The 16,303-nt window shown below is 40.8% G+C and overlaps 1 protein-coding gene across 1 annotated transcript in view; it reads left to right on the forward strand.

Moving 5' to 3' along the window:
- Window positions 1-16,303, forward strand: part of PIEZO2 (piezo type mechanosensitive ion channel component 2) — a 628,465-nt gene that overhangs the window by 476,989 nt on the left and 135,173 nt on the right. The window contains exons 20-26 of the mRNA XM_069731039.1: window positions 451-627; window positions 974-1,102; window positions 2,626-2,826; window positions 7,373-7,577; window positions 7,688-7,789; window positions 13,702-13,867; window positions 14,166-14,409. Coding sequence (XP_069587140.1) covers window positions 451-627; window positions 974-1,102; window positions 2,626-2,826; window positions 7,373-7,577; window positions 7,688-7,789; window positions 13,702-13,867; window positions 14,166-14,409 — 1,224 coding nt within the window. The remainder of the gene's footprint in view (window positions 1-450; window positions 628-973; window positions 1,103-2,625; window positions 2,827-7,372; window positions 7,578-7,687; window positions 7,790-13,701; window positions 13,868-14,165; window positions 14,410-16,303) is intronic.

Consider the following 16,303-nt stretch of genomic DNA (forward strand, 5'->3'; position numbering starts at 1 on the left):
AATTCACCTGCAGTAGAGGTTGATGTTGCCTCCTTCCATCTTCGGCCTCTGTGTAGGTGTTTAGGATGCACCAATGACATGTCTGCCTCTACTTAGTCATGACTACCTGGTTCAGGACATATTCACTCATCTATGTAGCCATGACCACACATAAGCATGACAGGGCAACCTGGGAAAGTTGTGTTTTTGCTCACAGATTTATTGATATAGATAGGCATGACTCACTCAGACAGGAATACGTTCATACAGACAGTCATGAACAGGCAGTTTCTACCACCAAACACACATGTATAACTTACTTGTGGTTAGCCCACACTTCTCCCCCCATCCTGTGAATTGAAAAAGAGGGGCAGGCACAAAGGAGGTCAAAAAGTATTTACTGCATTTTCCTTTTGATGGTTATTGAAGCAGTACTATTGGTGTAATATTTCATTTTTTTTTTGTATGCAGGTATCTTTGCTCAATTATGTCTTCTTGACTGCCTGGGCTTTTGCCCTTCCATATTCCCAGTTACGGCCTTTGGCATCTAGTGTCTGCACTGTTTGGACTTGTGTGATTATTGTATGCAAAATGTTGTATCAACTCGCAACAATTGAACCCCTGAACTTTTCCAGCAACTGTATCATGGTAAGTTATATTACGCAAACCGCAGTGGTCAGACTATTTCTACTATGGCCTATAAAGCCTGCAATCTTCTATATCATATAGACAGCAAAAATGAAATATAAAGTCAGATGTTAGGTTTATTTAAGTATAAATGCAGAATGCAGGAACAAAAGTGCAAATCATATGTGTTGTTTTTAAAATATCTTGTGATGCTAATAAATTTGTTGCATTATCATTGGACATACTGTACTCATTTATACATTAAAAATCATGTAATTCTGTAGTGAAAAACTTTATTCGTCTTCTAAAGTATATGCTATATATTTCAGTATTAGTCTGCTGTATAACTTATACCTTTATGTTATAGCCTTTACCCAATCAGACAAATATTGTCAAAACAGAGGACCTCGAGAAGTCACTCCTCTACAGCGGTCCAATTGATCCATCGGGATGGGTAGGGCTAAAAAAGTCTGTACCTCTGCTTTCATACTTACGGGTAATTTGCTTTTCTTTTATACAAATTCAAAATGGATAATTTTCCTAATAACAGATATGACACACAAAAGGTCTGTATTAATTCATAACAGTACTTTGTATGAAATCCATTATTACAAGGCACATTAGTTTATATTAGGGAATCCATGTTGGAAAGATAAAGATAAGGTTATGCTTCTACTTATGGTGAAGGCTAAGATTAGAGCCTTCATTTAAAAATCTCTGAGCAAATCTCTAAACTATGACACCAAGTTTGCACTTCTACTTTTGTTGTCAAAATGAGGGAAGTCCAAGGGACTTTAATATTAAGTCAAAAGGTTCTGTCAGGCAACCTTTGGGCAGAGCTACGCAACACATGTGCACAGCATTGTAGGTCCTATTACGAACAAATATGACATATGTGAACAAAGCCTGAGAGTTGGTTGCTAGCTGCTTTCTATCACTTCTTTGCTTCTCCACGTCCTCATGAAATATACCATTCTCTATTAGGAGGTGAAAAGGCATCTGTGGCTTCAGATATGTGATCATCATATAGAGGCTTCTCCTCTCCCATCCTGCCCAATCCCCACTGCAGGTAACCACAGAGGAATGTGTAGGTGCTTTGCAGCGCTGGGGTCCTGGGTTCAAATCTCACCAAGGACAACATCTGCAAGGAGTTTGCATGTTCTCCCCATGTTTGTGCGGGTTTCCTTCGCGTTATCCGGTTTCCTCCGACACTCCAAAGACATATTGATAGGGAATCTAGATTGTGAACCCCAATGGAGGCAGTGCTGATAATGTCTGAAAAGCGCTGCAAAATATCATTGTGCTATATGAAAGCGTACTAGTAATAATGAATACTGTGGGTGGTCCTGATCAACATATTTAACTTCTTACATGCCGTGTTCATTAGCAATAATGGCATCTATATAATTAGACCAAAAAGGGGGATTCCCTCTGTTTGGCTATCAGCACCAAGAAATTCAATATTTTTAGGAACCTATGCCTAACTATGGCCCCAGGACTAATTGTTCCATGGTTCCAAACAACTGGGCCATGGCGTAGTTGTGGCGTAATAGCTTACCTGTCAGCTTTATACTAACAGATAATAATGCTTTGGAATACTCTGTAATACTCTGCAAGAGATTAAAGGATCTCTTATTTTAGTCTCCTGTAGGGTCAGAAGAAAAGGTATATTAAGTTCAATAATTTCTATTCGAATAGAGAAAGCCTTCCTTTCCTCCCTGAAAATATTTTAATAAAAAAAATTACATTTAAAAAAAATGGTAAATAAAATATCAAACCTATGTACAGTATATTTTATGGCTAGAAATCACACTAACCTGTTAAAAAAAAAAAAACACTATTCAAACAGGTGCAAAGAACACTAATGCTGCAATGCGGAAATGATGATATTTTTTAACTGGTAATTCACTTGTAGCCTCGTATTGATTCTATGGAACCTAATTTTTTTGATTACTCAGTGACATAAAAGAATACAGAAAACATGTGAATATGTAATTTTCTCTTTTTTCTTCCTTACAGAATAATTTACTCATGTTGTTCATATTAGCTTTTGAAGTGACCATCTACCGCCATCAGGAATATTACAGGTGTAGAAACAATCTGACAGCACCAGTCACAAAAACAATATTTCATGAAATTACAAGGCTGCACTTGGATGATGGACTCATAAATTGTGCCAAGTATTTCATAAACTATTTTTTCTACAAATTTGGTATGGAGGTAAGCTTTTTAATAAAGCATTTAAAAGTGAAATCTGCTATTTAAAACATTTTAAAAACTACTTAATAAAGGGGTGAAAAATGAATTACTTATATAATCAAAAATTCTTAAGACATTTTTATTATCATGATTTATATGCTATAAATATTAATTGTGCATTAAATCACATTCACACAGCTTGTATCTTGAAAATCTTTTAAGTGCAAAATCTGCTACAATACAGTGGCATGTAAAAGTTTAGCTACCCCTGGTAAGAATTACAGTTATTGTGAACAGTTAAGCAACTTGAAGATGAAATGATCTCTAAAAGACCTAAAGTTAAAAACAACACATTTCCTTTGTATTTTAGGCCAGAAAAAAAAATTGTCATCTTTTACATTTTAAAAATTACAAAAATGAAAATGAGCCGATGCAAAAGTTTGCTCACCCTGCATGGTTAGATACCTAGTAGCACCCCCTTTTGCAAGCATCACAGCTTGTAAATGCTTTTTGTAGACAGCCTAGACTCTTTCAATTCAAGTTTGAGGGATTTTCATCCATTCTTCCTTGGAAAAGTCTTCCAGTTCTGTGAGATTCCTGGGTCGTATTGCATGCACTGCTATATGTTCAGAATAGGAGACTGTGAGGGACATTGTAAAACATTCAGCTTGAGCCTTGTGAGGTAGACTATTGTGGATTTTGATGTGTGTTTAAGATCATTATCCATTTATAGAAGCCATCCTCTTTTCAACTTCAGCTTTTTTACAGATGGTTTTATGTTTGCATCAAGAATTTATTTAATTGAATACATTCTTCTCTCTACCCGTGATATGTTCCCCGTGCCATTGGCTGCAACACAACCCCAAAGCCTGATTCATCCACCCCCATGCTTAACGGTTGGCGAGATGTTCTTTTCCTGAAATTCTCTGCCCTTTTTTCGCCACCCATACCTCTATTCATTGTGACCAAAGAGTTCTATTTTAACCTCATGGGTCCTCAGGACTTGTTACCAAAAGGCACCAGGCTTGTTTAGATGTTTTTTTGCATACTTCTGAGGCTGAATGCTATGTTGAGGACTCAGGAGAGGTTTTCTTCTGATGATGCTTCCATGAAGGCCAAATTTGTGCAAGTGTCTCTGAACAGTAGGACAATGTACCGCAGCTGCGGAGTCTGCTGCATCTTTCTGAAGGTCTTTTGCAGTCAGGCAGGGATTCTCCTACGAGAAGCTCTCACTGAAATTTTGCTTGGTCTTCTAGACCTTAACTTGACCTCCACTGTTCCTGTTAACTGCCATTTCTGAATTACATTTCGAACTGACAAAGGGGCAACTTGAAAAGCTTTGCTATCTTCTTATAGCTCTCTCCTGCTTTGTGGGCCGCCACCATTTTCATTTTCAGAGTGCTAGACAGCTGCTTAGGAGAGCCCATGACTGCTGTTTTTTACCACAAGGTTAGACTAGGATGGGTTTTTATAAAGCCATGAAATTTGCATCACCTGGCCTTTCCTAACAATGGTAGTGAACAAGCCATAACCCCAACAGGCTAATTAAGTTCTGAAACTTTGGTCAAAGTTATCTGACCACATAAATCTCCAAAGGTGCCCAAACCTTTGCATCAGTCCATTTTCCTTTTTGTAGTTTTAAAATATGTTTTTAAAATGCTACAAATTACAATATATGTATATGTTGTTTTTTTTTTGCTAAAATGCAAAGGAAATGTGTCATCTTTAGCTTTAAGCCTTTTAGAAATCATTTTATCTTCAACTTGTTTAAATGTTCAAAATAACAGTAATTTTGACTGGGTGGGGGCAAACTTTTACATGCCACTATAACTACATGTTTTAGGCAGAATGGAAATGGAAAGGTTGCCCATTGAAGTTGCTACTAAAACAGCTTCAAGTGATGTACAAAAATAAAATAGTGTACTCTTCTAACCCCGCTGCTCTCCTGCTGGCCTCCATTTTCTGCTGTGATGAGGAGGCCCAGAGGCATTGGACATGAGTAGTGGATGGTTGGTCAGTGTACCTTTTTCATTTTTCTACAGCATTCTGCTTTATAAAAAAAAAAAAAACATTTTCTTTGCAAGGCAACATTAAAGAATGTTTCCTTTAAGAAATAAAAACAACCTGTATTTACCTGCAGCCATAGTGTTAATCTAAAGGTAAATACCATTTTAATTATATATGGATCTCTTACTGGAAGTATGGCTGCATGGAGAAAATGAAGTTATATTCTCCCTGCAGCCTCTTCCTTCCAGTCAAATATGCAGTTTGGGGGCTATAAGCAGTTAGTGCTCTGTACACAGTTAGTGCTCTGTACACAGTGATTGTTCTGGACACAGTGAGTCCTCTGTACACAGTGAGCGTGCTGTACACAGGGAGTGCCCTGTACATAGTGATTGCTCTGTACACAGTGCTCTGTACACAGTGATTGCTCTGTACACAGTGAGTGCTCTGTACACAGTGAGTGCTCTGTACACACTGAATGTTCTGTGCGCAGTGAGTGCTCTGTACACAGTGCTCTGTACACAGTGCTCTGTACACAGTGAGTGCTCTGTACACAGTGAGTGCTCTGTACACAGTGCTCTGTACACAGTGATTGCTCTGTACACAGTGAGTGCTCTGTACACAGTGAGTGCTCTGTACACACTGAATGTTCTGTGCGCAGTGAGTGCTCTGTACACAGTGATTGCTCTGTACACAGTGATTGCTCTGTACACAGTGATTGCTCTGTACACACTGAATGTTCTGTGCGCAGTGAGTGCTCTGTACAGAATGATTGTTCTGTACATAGTGAGTGCTCTGTACACAGTGAGCATGCTGTACACAGTGAACATGCAGTACACAGTGAGTGCTCTGTACACAGTGAGTGCTCTGTACACAGTGATTGCTCTGTACACAGTGATTGATCTGTACACAGTGAGTGCTCTGTACACAGTGAGTGCTCTGTACACACTGAATGTTCTGTGCGCAGTGAATGCTCTGTGCGCAGTGAGTGCTCTGTACACAGTGATTGCTCTGTACACACTGAATGTTCTGTGCGCAGTGAGTGCTCTGTACAGAATGATTGTTCTGTACATAGTGAGTGCTCTGTACACAGTGAGCGTGCTGTACACAGTGAGCATGCAGTACACAGTGAGTGCTCTGTACACAGTGAGTGCTCTGTACACAGTGAGTGCTCTGTACACAGTGATTGCTCTGTACACAGTTTGTGCTATGTACACAGTGATTTCTTTGTACACAGTGAGTGCTCTGTACACAGTGAGCATGCTGTACACAGTGAGTGCTCTGTACACAGTGAGTGCTCTGTACACAGTGATTGCTCTGTACACAGTTTGCGCTATGTACACAGTGATTTCTTTGTACACCGTGAGTGCTCTGTACACAGTGAGTGTGCTGTACACAGCGAGTGCTCTGTACACAGCGATTGCTTTGTACACAATGAGCATGCTGTACACAGTGAGTGCTCTGTACACAGTGAGTGCTCTGTACACAATGATTTCTCTGTACACAATGAGTGCTCTGTAAACAGTGAGTGCTCTGTACACAGTGATTGCTCTGTACACAGTGAGTGCTCTGTACACAGTGAGTGCTCTGTACACACTGAATGTTCTGTGCGCAGTGAGTGCTCTGTACACAGTGATTGCTCTGTACACACTGAATGTTCTGTGCGCAGTGAGTGCTCTGTACAGAATGATTGTTCTGTACATAGTGAGTGCTCTGTACACAGTGAGCGTGCTGTACACAGTGAGCATGCAGTACACAGTGAGTGCTCTGTACACAGTGAGTGCTCTGTACACAGTGATTTCTCTGTACACAATGAGTGCTCTGTAAACAGTGATTTCTCTGTACACAGTGAGTGCTCTGTAAACAATGATTTCTCTGTACACAGTGAGTGCTCTGTAAACAGTGAGTGCTCTGTACACAGTGATTTCTCTGTACACAATGATTGCTCTGTAAACAGTGATTTCTCTGTACACAGTGAGTGCTCTGTAAACAATGATTTCTCTGTACACAGTGAGTGCTCTGTATACAGTGAGTGCTCTGTACACAGTGAGTGCTCTGTACAGTGAGTGATCTGTATACAGTGATTGCTTTGTACACAGTGAAAGTTTTGTAGTCACTTTGCCATACCATTTGACTGAAATCCTACTATACAGCAGGTGTGTTGAGTGGGATTTCAGTCCACAGGCATGGGGAGTGATATCAGTACGCTCCCTGTGTAAGGAATGCTCACCGCTCAGATCCCCCACACTATTTGACTGGAAGTGAGCGGCTGCAGGGAGATTATAATTTAATTTTCTCCCTGTAGGCAAACTTCCAGTTAGACAGTCACATATAATTACATTGATATTTACCTGCAGGTTAGCACTATGGCTGCAGGTACTGTAAATATCATTTATTCTATGACAGGTTCCTTTTAAACTTTCAAGAATAATATTTGTGGAACAAAGGCAAGGTATAAATCCCTGTTCATCTGACTTCCAATGTAAACACTTAACACTCAAAGTTGTAACTTTACACTAAATGCAGTATTATACAAAATTGTCATTTTCCTTTTCTTCTGCAGACTTGCTTCTTACTGTCTGTTAATGTAATTGGTCAGAGGATGGATTTCTTTGCCATGATCCATGCATTTTGGCTGTTTGCCGTACTGTACAGACGCAGAAGAAAAGCAATTGCAGAAGTCTGGCATAAATATTGCTGCTTTCTCGCTTGTATTATTACATTCCAGTACTTCATATGTATTGGCATTCCTCCGGCTCCATGTAAAGGTAAAATATCATCTTTCATCCATAACTATTTGTTAGCACAGATTTATTTTTGCCAAGTTATTCTTATGCCAAGCAGTAATTGTTTTTAAATATGTTATCTCTTTTTTTAGATTATCCTTGGAGACACCATGGAGCCAAATTTAATTCTAATATAATTAAATGGTTGTACTTTCCAGACTTTATTGTGAGACCTAACCCTCTATTTCTCATCTGTAAGTATGCAAGGTTGCATATATAGCAAATTGCTATATTGTCTAATGCATATTGGTACCTTTAGTACTTTAGACAAGACTATGATCCTATAGATAGGCAAAATACTACAGTAAATCAATGACTGCTTTGAATTACTTTAAAGTGGTTGATTCATCGGAAAAGCAAAGCCTTTACAGACAGAAGCCAAAGAAGCCACAGTTGTTTTTTGCGGGATGACTTGTGCATTTGAATGACACCACTCATTTTACAACATAATGTACTGTAAAGCAGGAATAAAATTCCAAGTGTGGTGAAATTGTGAAATAAAACACAATTCTTACACTACTTTTTTTTAATAGTTTTTATGGCGTACATTTTGTAGTAAAAATGACCTTCTGGTATTATTTTGCTCTCATTAGTTCAGTTCTGGTAATACCATACATGTCAAGTTTTTTATTTTAGTGGTGAAGAAAAATCTGAAGTTTTTTTTTTAAATTGGGGTGTTGTGTCACCATTTTCCAAGACCCATAACGTTTTCCTTATTGCGGCCGATGGAGCTGTGTGACGGCTTATTTTTCGTTGGCCAAGATAAGGTTTTTATTGATACCTTTTTGGGATAGACATGTCATTTTGATCTATTATTACAGCATTTTTTGAGTGCAGCAACCAAAAAAAATGTAATTTTGACATTCTTGAATTTTTTCCGTTTATGCTGTTTACTGCTTGGGCTGTTTTTATATTTTGATAGACCAGACTTTTTTGAACGCAGCAATACCACATATGTGGTGGATACATTTTTATTATCTTTCTTTTGGGGAAAAGAGGATGATTGAAACTTTTATGTTTTTTAAAATAGGACCTTCGTATTGACAAGCACTAAGGTCTTCAATAGACATCCTGCTGTGATAGCTACCCCCCGGCGAGATCACGTCACGGGCTTGCCGATGGGCGTATTGTTAATGCCGCTGTCAGACTTTGACAGTCGCATTTAAGAGCACAACATTCGAGGGCGGCGCGTCACACTACCCACGATTGTTATAGGTATGTCCTGGCTATAACACTTGTAAAAACATGTCAAACATGTTATAGCAGCCGTACTATTTTATTTTTTTTAGTGATGTTGACGTGTGAGGCCTTATTTTATTCATGAGAATTTGTATTATTTTTAAGCACCATTAAGTGGTACATTTATTTTTTTCGCTCTAATTCTTTCACACTAAATAAGGTGTTAATTTAATTTTTCAGTGTATTCTGGTCATATTTATATCTAACCTGTGGACGTCTGTTTGTTTAATGTAGAATAATATTGATTTTTACTAAATAATTGTCTTTTTCACATTTTTTGAGGGGGTACTTTAAATTTTAGGGATATTTTCTTAAAGGGGTTGTCCACTACTAGGTCAACCCCTTTTTGAACTAAATGTCTTGCCCCAATATAATAAAAAAAACTTAGACTCAAATCATGTGCTTTGCGCCTTTCCAGCGGTGTCAGTGCTCACAGTCCTTGAGCTCTCATGCTATGTTGTGACACATGGTGCCCGGCGCCCAATCAGCGCTGGCATCACTGTCTCTGATTTCGTTTGGATTGAAAATGAAGAGGAAGTCTGGGCTGCAGCAGATCCCTGACTCTCTCTTCATGTTCTGTCCGTATATAACCAGAGACAGTGAAGCCAACGCTGATTGGGTGCCGATTACCACGCGTCACAACACCACACGAGAATTCTGGGACCACAAGTGCTGACACCAGTGCCAGCATGGGAGTTTAGTCCAGGATTTTTTATTTTATTGGGGCAAAACATTTAGTTCAAGGAGTGGTTGTCCTACTAGTGGACAACCCCATTAACTTTATATTAATTTTAATCTTCTACATTATATGGCCCCCAATATATCATGTAAGTAGTAGTAGAAGGGATTTTTTTTTTTTTGTAATTATGTAGTTTTTCACTGTAACTGGGTAACAGCCCTAGTTACAGATTAAAGGGACACTGTCCCCTGAATTTGGAGGGAGCAATCCAGCCAGGGAGGCGGGGTTTTTGGGTGTTTGATTCACCCTTTCCTTACCCGCTGGCTGCATGCTGGCTGCAATATTGGATTGAAGTTCATTCTCTGTCCTCGATAGTACACGCCTGTGCAAGGCAAGATTGCACCTTGTGCAGGCGTGTGCTACGGAGGACAGAGAATGAACTTCAATCCAATATTGCAGCCAGCATGCAGCCAGCGAGTAAGGAAAGGGTGAATGAAACACCCAAAAACCCCGCCTCCATGGCTGAAGATTGTTCCCTCCAAATTCAGGTGACAGTGTCCCTTTAAAGTTCCCTACCATGGCACAACTCACCAGCAATGTTCTAACCATTCTAAGCCCCAGGAGCTCTGCTTTGCTGATCAGACACCTTTCGATCATGTGATTGCTAGGACCAATACAAGCATCTGCAATGCACATTCAGCACTGTGAAACTGGCAAAAATTATGAAAAATACACTGTTCTCTTCATACTCCTTGGCTGTCAATCATCAGCTGTAGACCAATTTTGCTCTTGATAAATTTCAGCTGCAGGAGACTTACTGCAGCGACATCAAAATACATCACTGCAGACTGGGGACCCACACCACAACACCTCAAAAGGATACAGCAATTAAGAATGAGTTAATAGCACTAAAAAGTTCAGCTATTTTTTCTTCTTCTGCTAGACCTCAAATTGACCTAGACATTGTGAGCATTCAAGCTGTGTCATGTAGGCCAGTGACAAATAGGCCAGCTTTAATATTTTTATGTCTGTTCCTTAGTCTACAATTTGTTCTTTGTCTTCAGATATAAGTCAGTGGAGCATAGGAAGACCAACTCCAGTGACAGAATTTGTAGGCATAAATCATTTTCACCATGCAAGGCACTGAACAAAGAACAGTAAATATGGAAATTAATGAGTATAATTCTGCCCAATATCATTCTGAATAGATAGAAGTTTTCTTTGTTGTCATTGAGAAAAATGCACAAAATGATAAGATGTTTTCTAATTTTTCTATTTTACTATGCAATATGCTGTAGCTGTAGAAAAAAAAGACATGGACGGCACATCCAAATCTTATACATTGTTCTATTGTGGCTAAGTAAAATTTACAAAACTTAACACAAGGTTCTTAGTTAAAGAAATAATCTAGGACTAAGCACTAACAGGCATCAATCTACCTGAGTGTTGTGCCTGGTGCAGGAGATTCGTTTGCTCCCTGTCAACAGAGCAGCAGTTTCTCTTCCTGTTGACAGGGAGGGACAACTGGTGTCATGCAGATTGACATTTGGCTTTCCCCAATTAGGCAGTGGGGAGCAGGCTGTCAATCACCATGACATTAGTAGTCCCACCCTGTCAACAGGAAAAGAAACAGTTGCTCTGTTGATGTGACATCAGCGGAAGTCTGTGACAGCTCTGTGCTGGCAGCGAAGAGGGCCCGACACAGCAGGCAGGTGGGTAGAAACCTCCTGCCTGTTAGTGCTTAGGCACATTTTTTTTTAAAGTCCTGTATTATCCCCTTTAACATTGTCAAAAGAATGTATGAAGCCCAATGCCAATTAAACATCTTAATGGTCCGTAACTTTGTCAGATGTAGTGCCACATGACAATCACCGTCATTTCCAACCTGCAGCGGGTGCGGCCTAGATGCCCAACAGCACTCATGCTGCAAGACAAATAATAATAATAATCTTTATTTTTATATAGCACTTACATATTTGGCAGCACTTTAGAGTTTGCACACATTATCATCACTGTCCCCGATGGGGCTCACAATCTAGATTCCCTATCAGTATGTCTTTGGAATGTGGGAAGAAACCCACACAAACACGGGGAGAACATATAAACTCCTTGCAGATGTTGTCCTTGGTGGGATTTGAACCCACGGCTATCCACTGAGCCACCGTTCTGCCCAATGGAATTCAGGATATAGCCGATTCCACTGGGCAAACCCCATTCCTCCTTAAGAACGGCCAGCATCTGTGGATTCCTGTGCCCATGTCTGTGTCTTCCACCGACTCTAGGGTGGCAGACTGGGTGGTGGAGGCATGTGACATGTGGGACTGCACACAGGATGCCATCCGGGCCTCCAAGGAGAGAATGAGGGTTTCCGCCGATGCACACGGGCGCCCTGCTCGACAGTTTCAACTGGCGACTTAGTGTGGCTCACCGCTCGTAATATCAGGCTGCGAGTTGAGTCCACTAAGTTTGCGCCATAGGTCCCTTCAAGGTCCTGGAACAAGTTAACCCTGTGGTCTATCTTCTGGCCCTTTCTCCACGCCTAGGAATCACCTACACCTTTCATGTGTCCATCCTAAAACCTGTTCACATGTCACGCTTTTCCGAGCCATCTGCCGGGACATCGGGCTCATCTACGAACGATTATGAGGCGAACACTATTGTTGGGTGCAAGGTGGTACATGGCAAAAAATACTATCTGGTGAACTGGAAGGGTCATAGCCCAGAGGGCAGGACCTGGGAACCTTATGAGCACATTTGGGCTCCTCAGTTCATCACAGCTTTTGAGCGTAGCGAGGCCCAAGGAGGGGGGGACCCTGGGAGCGGGGTAATGTTAGATGTCAAGTTCCCACCGCTGCACAGGGGGGAATCTCGAACCATGTCCTCTGCGGTCTCCCATTCTTCCCCAGCTGCAGAGGAGCCTGCTCAGCTGAGACGTAGGTCCCAGCGTCTTGCTCAGACTGATGCTGAGTAGCTGGTTGCTGCTGCTGTCCCAGGTTCAGCTATTGTAACCAGCATTAATCAGCGGCGAGCAGATGCTCCAGGGACTAAGTCCTGCTTTTTGCCAACTGAGCATGCCCGTAGGATGACCTCTCATTGGAGGTCGGGGGTCACATGCTCAGGTCCTGAAGCAGTCCCAATTGGACTACAGGGAAGGTCTGAAAGGACGCTGCTATAAAAGGTTGCATGGCTCGGCCATGCACTAGTATAAATCCAGAATCGCGTGTGTGTGGATGTGTGTGCGATCTGATGAAATCTCCTAATGATCCCCTTCCCTAGCGTTGTTGACTGAGTGTGGGTGATTGTAGCTAACTATTGCCAGACTGCATCTACAGCAGCGTCCGTCAGAGCGGTGCCATGTGCAAATAGTGCACTGGAAACTGAACACAGGGTTCTGAGTTAACGTTATTCTCAGAGTGTCTGAAGCCCACTACCACATCATGGTGAACCTCTTTGTGGGTTCCCAACTTGTCAGGTGTAGCACTGCAAGGCTTTCTACAATGATACTGTATGGCACCATGTTATATTTTATGAAAGAATAAGGAATTTCGCAGTAAACATTTTCTTATGTTACTGTATAAAACTCAGAGTCATGTGCAATTACAGTAGGTCACCATATCCTGTCATTGGTACCATATAATATTACAGCAGATTGTGCTAGATGTCAAATGGGTATTATAGTCTTATATACAGTATTTATGGCATATCCAAGGAATGTATAGCAGTTGTGAGTCTCACTAATGAGACCTGCATCTGTCTTGAGAACAGAGCCCTGAAGATCTTTGCGGTCAGTGGAGACGTGGTCTGTTTTCCATACAAGTGAATGTCAATTCCACCCACTTCTCAATTAACAACAGTGCTCATCAGGGCCCCATTCTGGAGTTAGATGCAGGTACCAGTAGTTACGGTAAATTCCCCCAGTGACCCAAAAATATTTAATAGGGAGCTTGCAACTCACTTAATAAATTATTACAGTGGGAAGTTTCCAGCATATTTAGAAATTTATTGTATTTACCAGTATCTTAAAAAGATCCCACTTTCACATTTATGAAGATTTAATTTGACTTTGAGTCACTTTTCTTATTTTATTTCTAAATATTACAATTGTTCTGGTTATTGAAATGTAAGTATTAAGATATATTAGTAATATATGTTATCTCTTTCTTTTCCATTTTTCCATTTGTCTTTCAGATGACTTCATGCTATTGCTTTGTGCATCTTTTCAAAAGCAAGTGTTTGATGATGAAAATAAGGCAGCAGTACGGATCATGGCAGGGGATAATGTGGAAATATGTATGAATCTTGACGCAGCATCATTTAGTCAGCACAATCCAGTCCCTGACTTTATACACTGCAGGTATGCTCACAGTGCCCGGTACATGCAGTATCTACCAGGCTATACACATGTCATAGTGCTTAGCTCTCCACAAAACTAGTAGAGTCTGCATTGTACATCTATCATTTATAAGTCAGAAACTTTCGTGTTCAATGTAAATTAGAAAGCTAACGGACAATGGAAAATGTACAGCAACGATGATGATATTTTAGTTTAAGTGGTTGGAAGCCTAGTTTACTTTTTTCTTATGATATGATGATGCACTGAAGTATAATAATTTTCATTACAATGTACATCCATGTTTAACATTGTTTTACAGGTCTTATCTGGATATGTGCAAAGTAATTATATTCAGTTACCTCTTCTGGTTTGTCCTCACCATTATATTCATTACGGGAACAACAAGAATCAGTATATTCTGCATGGGCTATTTGGTGGCCTGCTTCTACTTTCTACTATTTGGGGGAGACCTGCTGTTAAAGCCCATACGAAGTATCTTACGCTACTGGGATTGGTTGATAGCATACAATGTTTTTGTTATTACCATGAAAAACATATTGTCAGTAAGTATTTCCATGTTTTTAAATTATATCTGTTTTATTGATGCATTAGCGAAAACATTACAATAAGATAATCTTTTTCAGTGTGGTTTTAGATTACACTAACGCTACTTATACAACCCCTGGCAAAAATTATGGAATCACCGGCCTTGGAGGATGTTTATTCAGTTTTTTAGTTTTGTAGAAAAAAAGCAGATCACCGACATGGCACAAAACTAAAGTCATTTCAAATAGCAACTTTCTGGCTTTAAGAAACACTAAAAGAAATCAAGAACAAAAAGTGTGGTAGTCAGTAATGGTTACTTTTTTTAACCAAGCGTAGGGGAAAAATGATGGAATCACTCAACTCTGAGGAAAAAATTATGGAATCACCCTGTAAATTTTCATACCAAAAAATAACAACTGCATCAAATTAGATCTGCTCGTTAGTCTGCATCTAGAAAGGAGTGATCACACCTTAGTAGTTGCGCCAAGTGGACTTTTTGTCCATAGTTCCAAGTAAAGTACAGTAAAGTACAGCGGTGGCAGCATTATGCTTTGTAGCTGTTTTTTGGCAGCTGTAATTGAGGTTTTAGTCAAGGTAAAAATAATTATAAATAGTTCCAAATATCACAAAATTTTGCAACAAAAAGTTTCTGATAAAAAGCTGCAGATGAAGGGGAATTTTTAATTTAAAGAGAACCTGTCACCCCCAAAATTGAGGGTGAGCTAAGCCCACCGACATCAGGGGCTTATCTACAGCATTCTGTAATGCTGTAGATAAGCCCTGATGTATCCTAAAAGATGAGAAAAAGAGGTTATATTATACTCACCTGGTTGGGCGGTCCGATCCGGTGGGCGTCACGGTCCGGTCCGGGGCCTCCTATCTTCATAGGATGACGTCCTCCTCTGGTCTTCACGCTGCGGCTCCGGCGCAGGTGTACTTTGTCTGCCCTGTTGAGGGCAGAGCAAAGTACTGCAGTGCGCCGGCGCCAGGCCTCTGACCTTTTCAGGCGCCTGCGCACTGCAGTACTTTGCTCTGCCCTCAACAGGGGAGACAAAGTACGCCTGCGCCAGAGTTGAAGCATGAAGACCAGATGAGGACGTCATCTGATGAAGATGGGAGGCCCCAGACCGCGGCACCCATCGGACCGGGACTGCCCCTGGATGAGTATAATCTAACCTCATTATCTTATCTTTTAGGATACATCGGGGGCTTATCTACAGCATTCAAGAATGCTGTAGATAAGCCCCTGATGCTGGTGGGCTAAGCTCACCCTCGATTTTGGGGGTGACAGGTTCCCTTTAAGTATGACAATGACCCTAAGCATACCTCCAAGTCAAGAAAAGAATGGCTTTGCCAGCAGAAGATCAAAGTATTGGAGTGGTGCAGCCAAAGCCCATACCTGAATCCAAAAAAATCGGTGAGCGAATTGTAGAGGGCTACACAGGAGATTTGGAGCATTACTGCAAAGAAGAGTGGGTAAAGATTGCCAATTCTAGCCATACAGATAGACTCCTACCTAAAAAGATTGAATTCTATCACGAACTGGAACAGTACTTCAACAAAGTATTAGTTTAGGGGTGTGCATATTTATGCAAATACTGGGTGACATTAACGTCATGGCCATGGTCGGGTAGGGGTTCCTGACCTTTGAAGTATTGGTACGTCACGGCGATTGTGCTCAGCACAAGAGCTGTGCCACCACAATTGCGGCCAGGAGCTCGATTTAAGTGACAGCTGCGACACGGCTATAACTGTCAGGAGCAGTGCCCGCACGTCCCCCAGCTGTTTAACCCCCTAAATGCTGCAATCAATATTGATTGCAGCATTTGGGAGGCTGGGAGAGGGAGTGGTCTCCCTCTCCCTTTGGATGTCGTTGCCCTCGCAACGTCATAGCAAGGGCTCGATCGTTGT

The sequence above is a fragment of the Ranitomeya imitator genome, chromosome 6, assembly GCF_032444005.1.
Source record: "Ranitomeya imitator isolate aRanImi1 chromosome 6, aRanImi1.pri, whole genome shotgun sequence".
Taxonomy (NCBI): domain Eukaryota; kingdom Metazoa; phylum Chordata; class Amphibia; order Anura; family Dendrobatidae; genus Ranitomeya; species Ranitomeya imitator.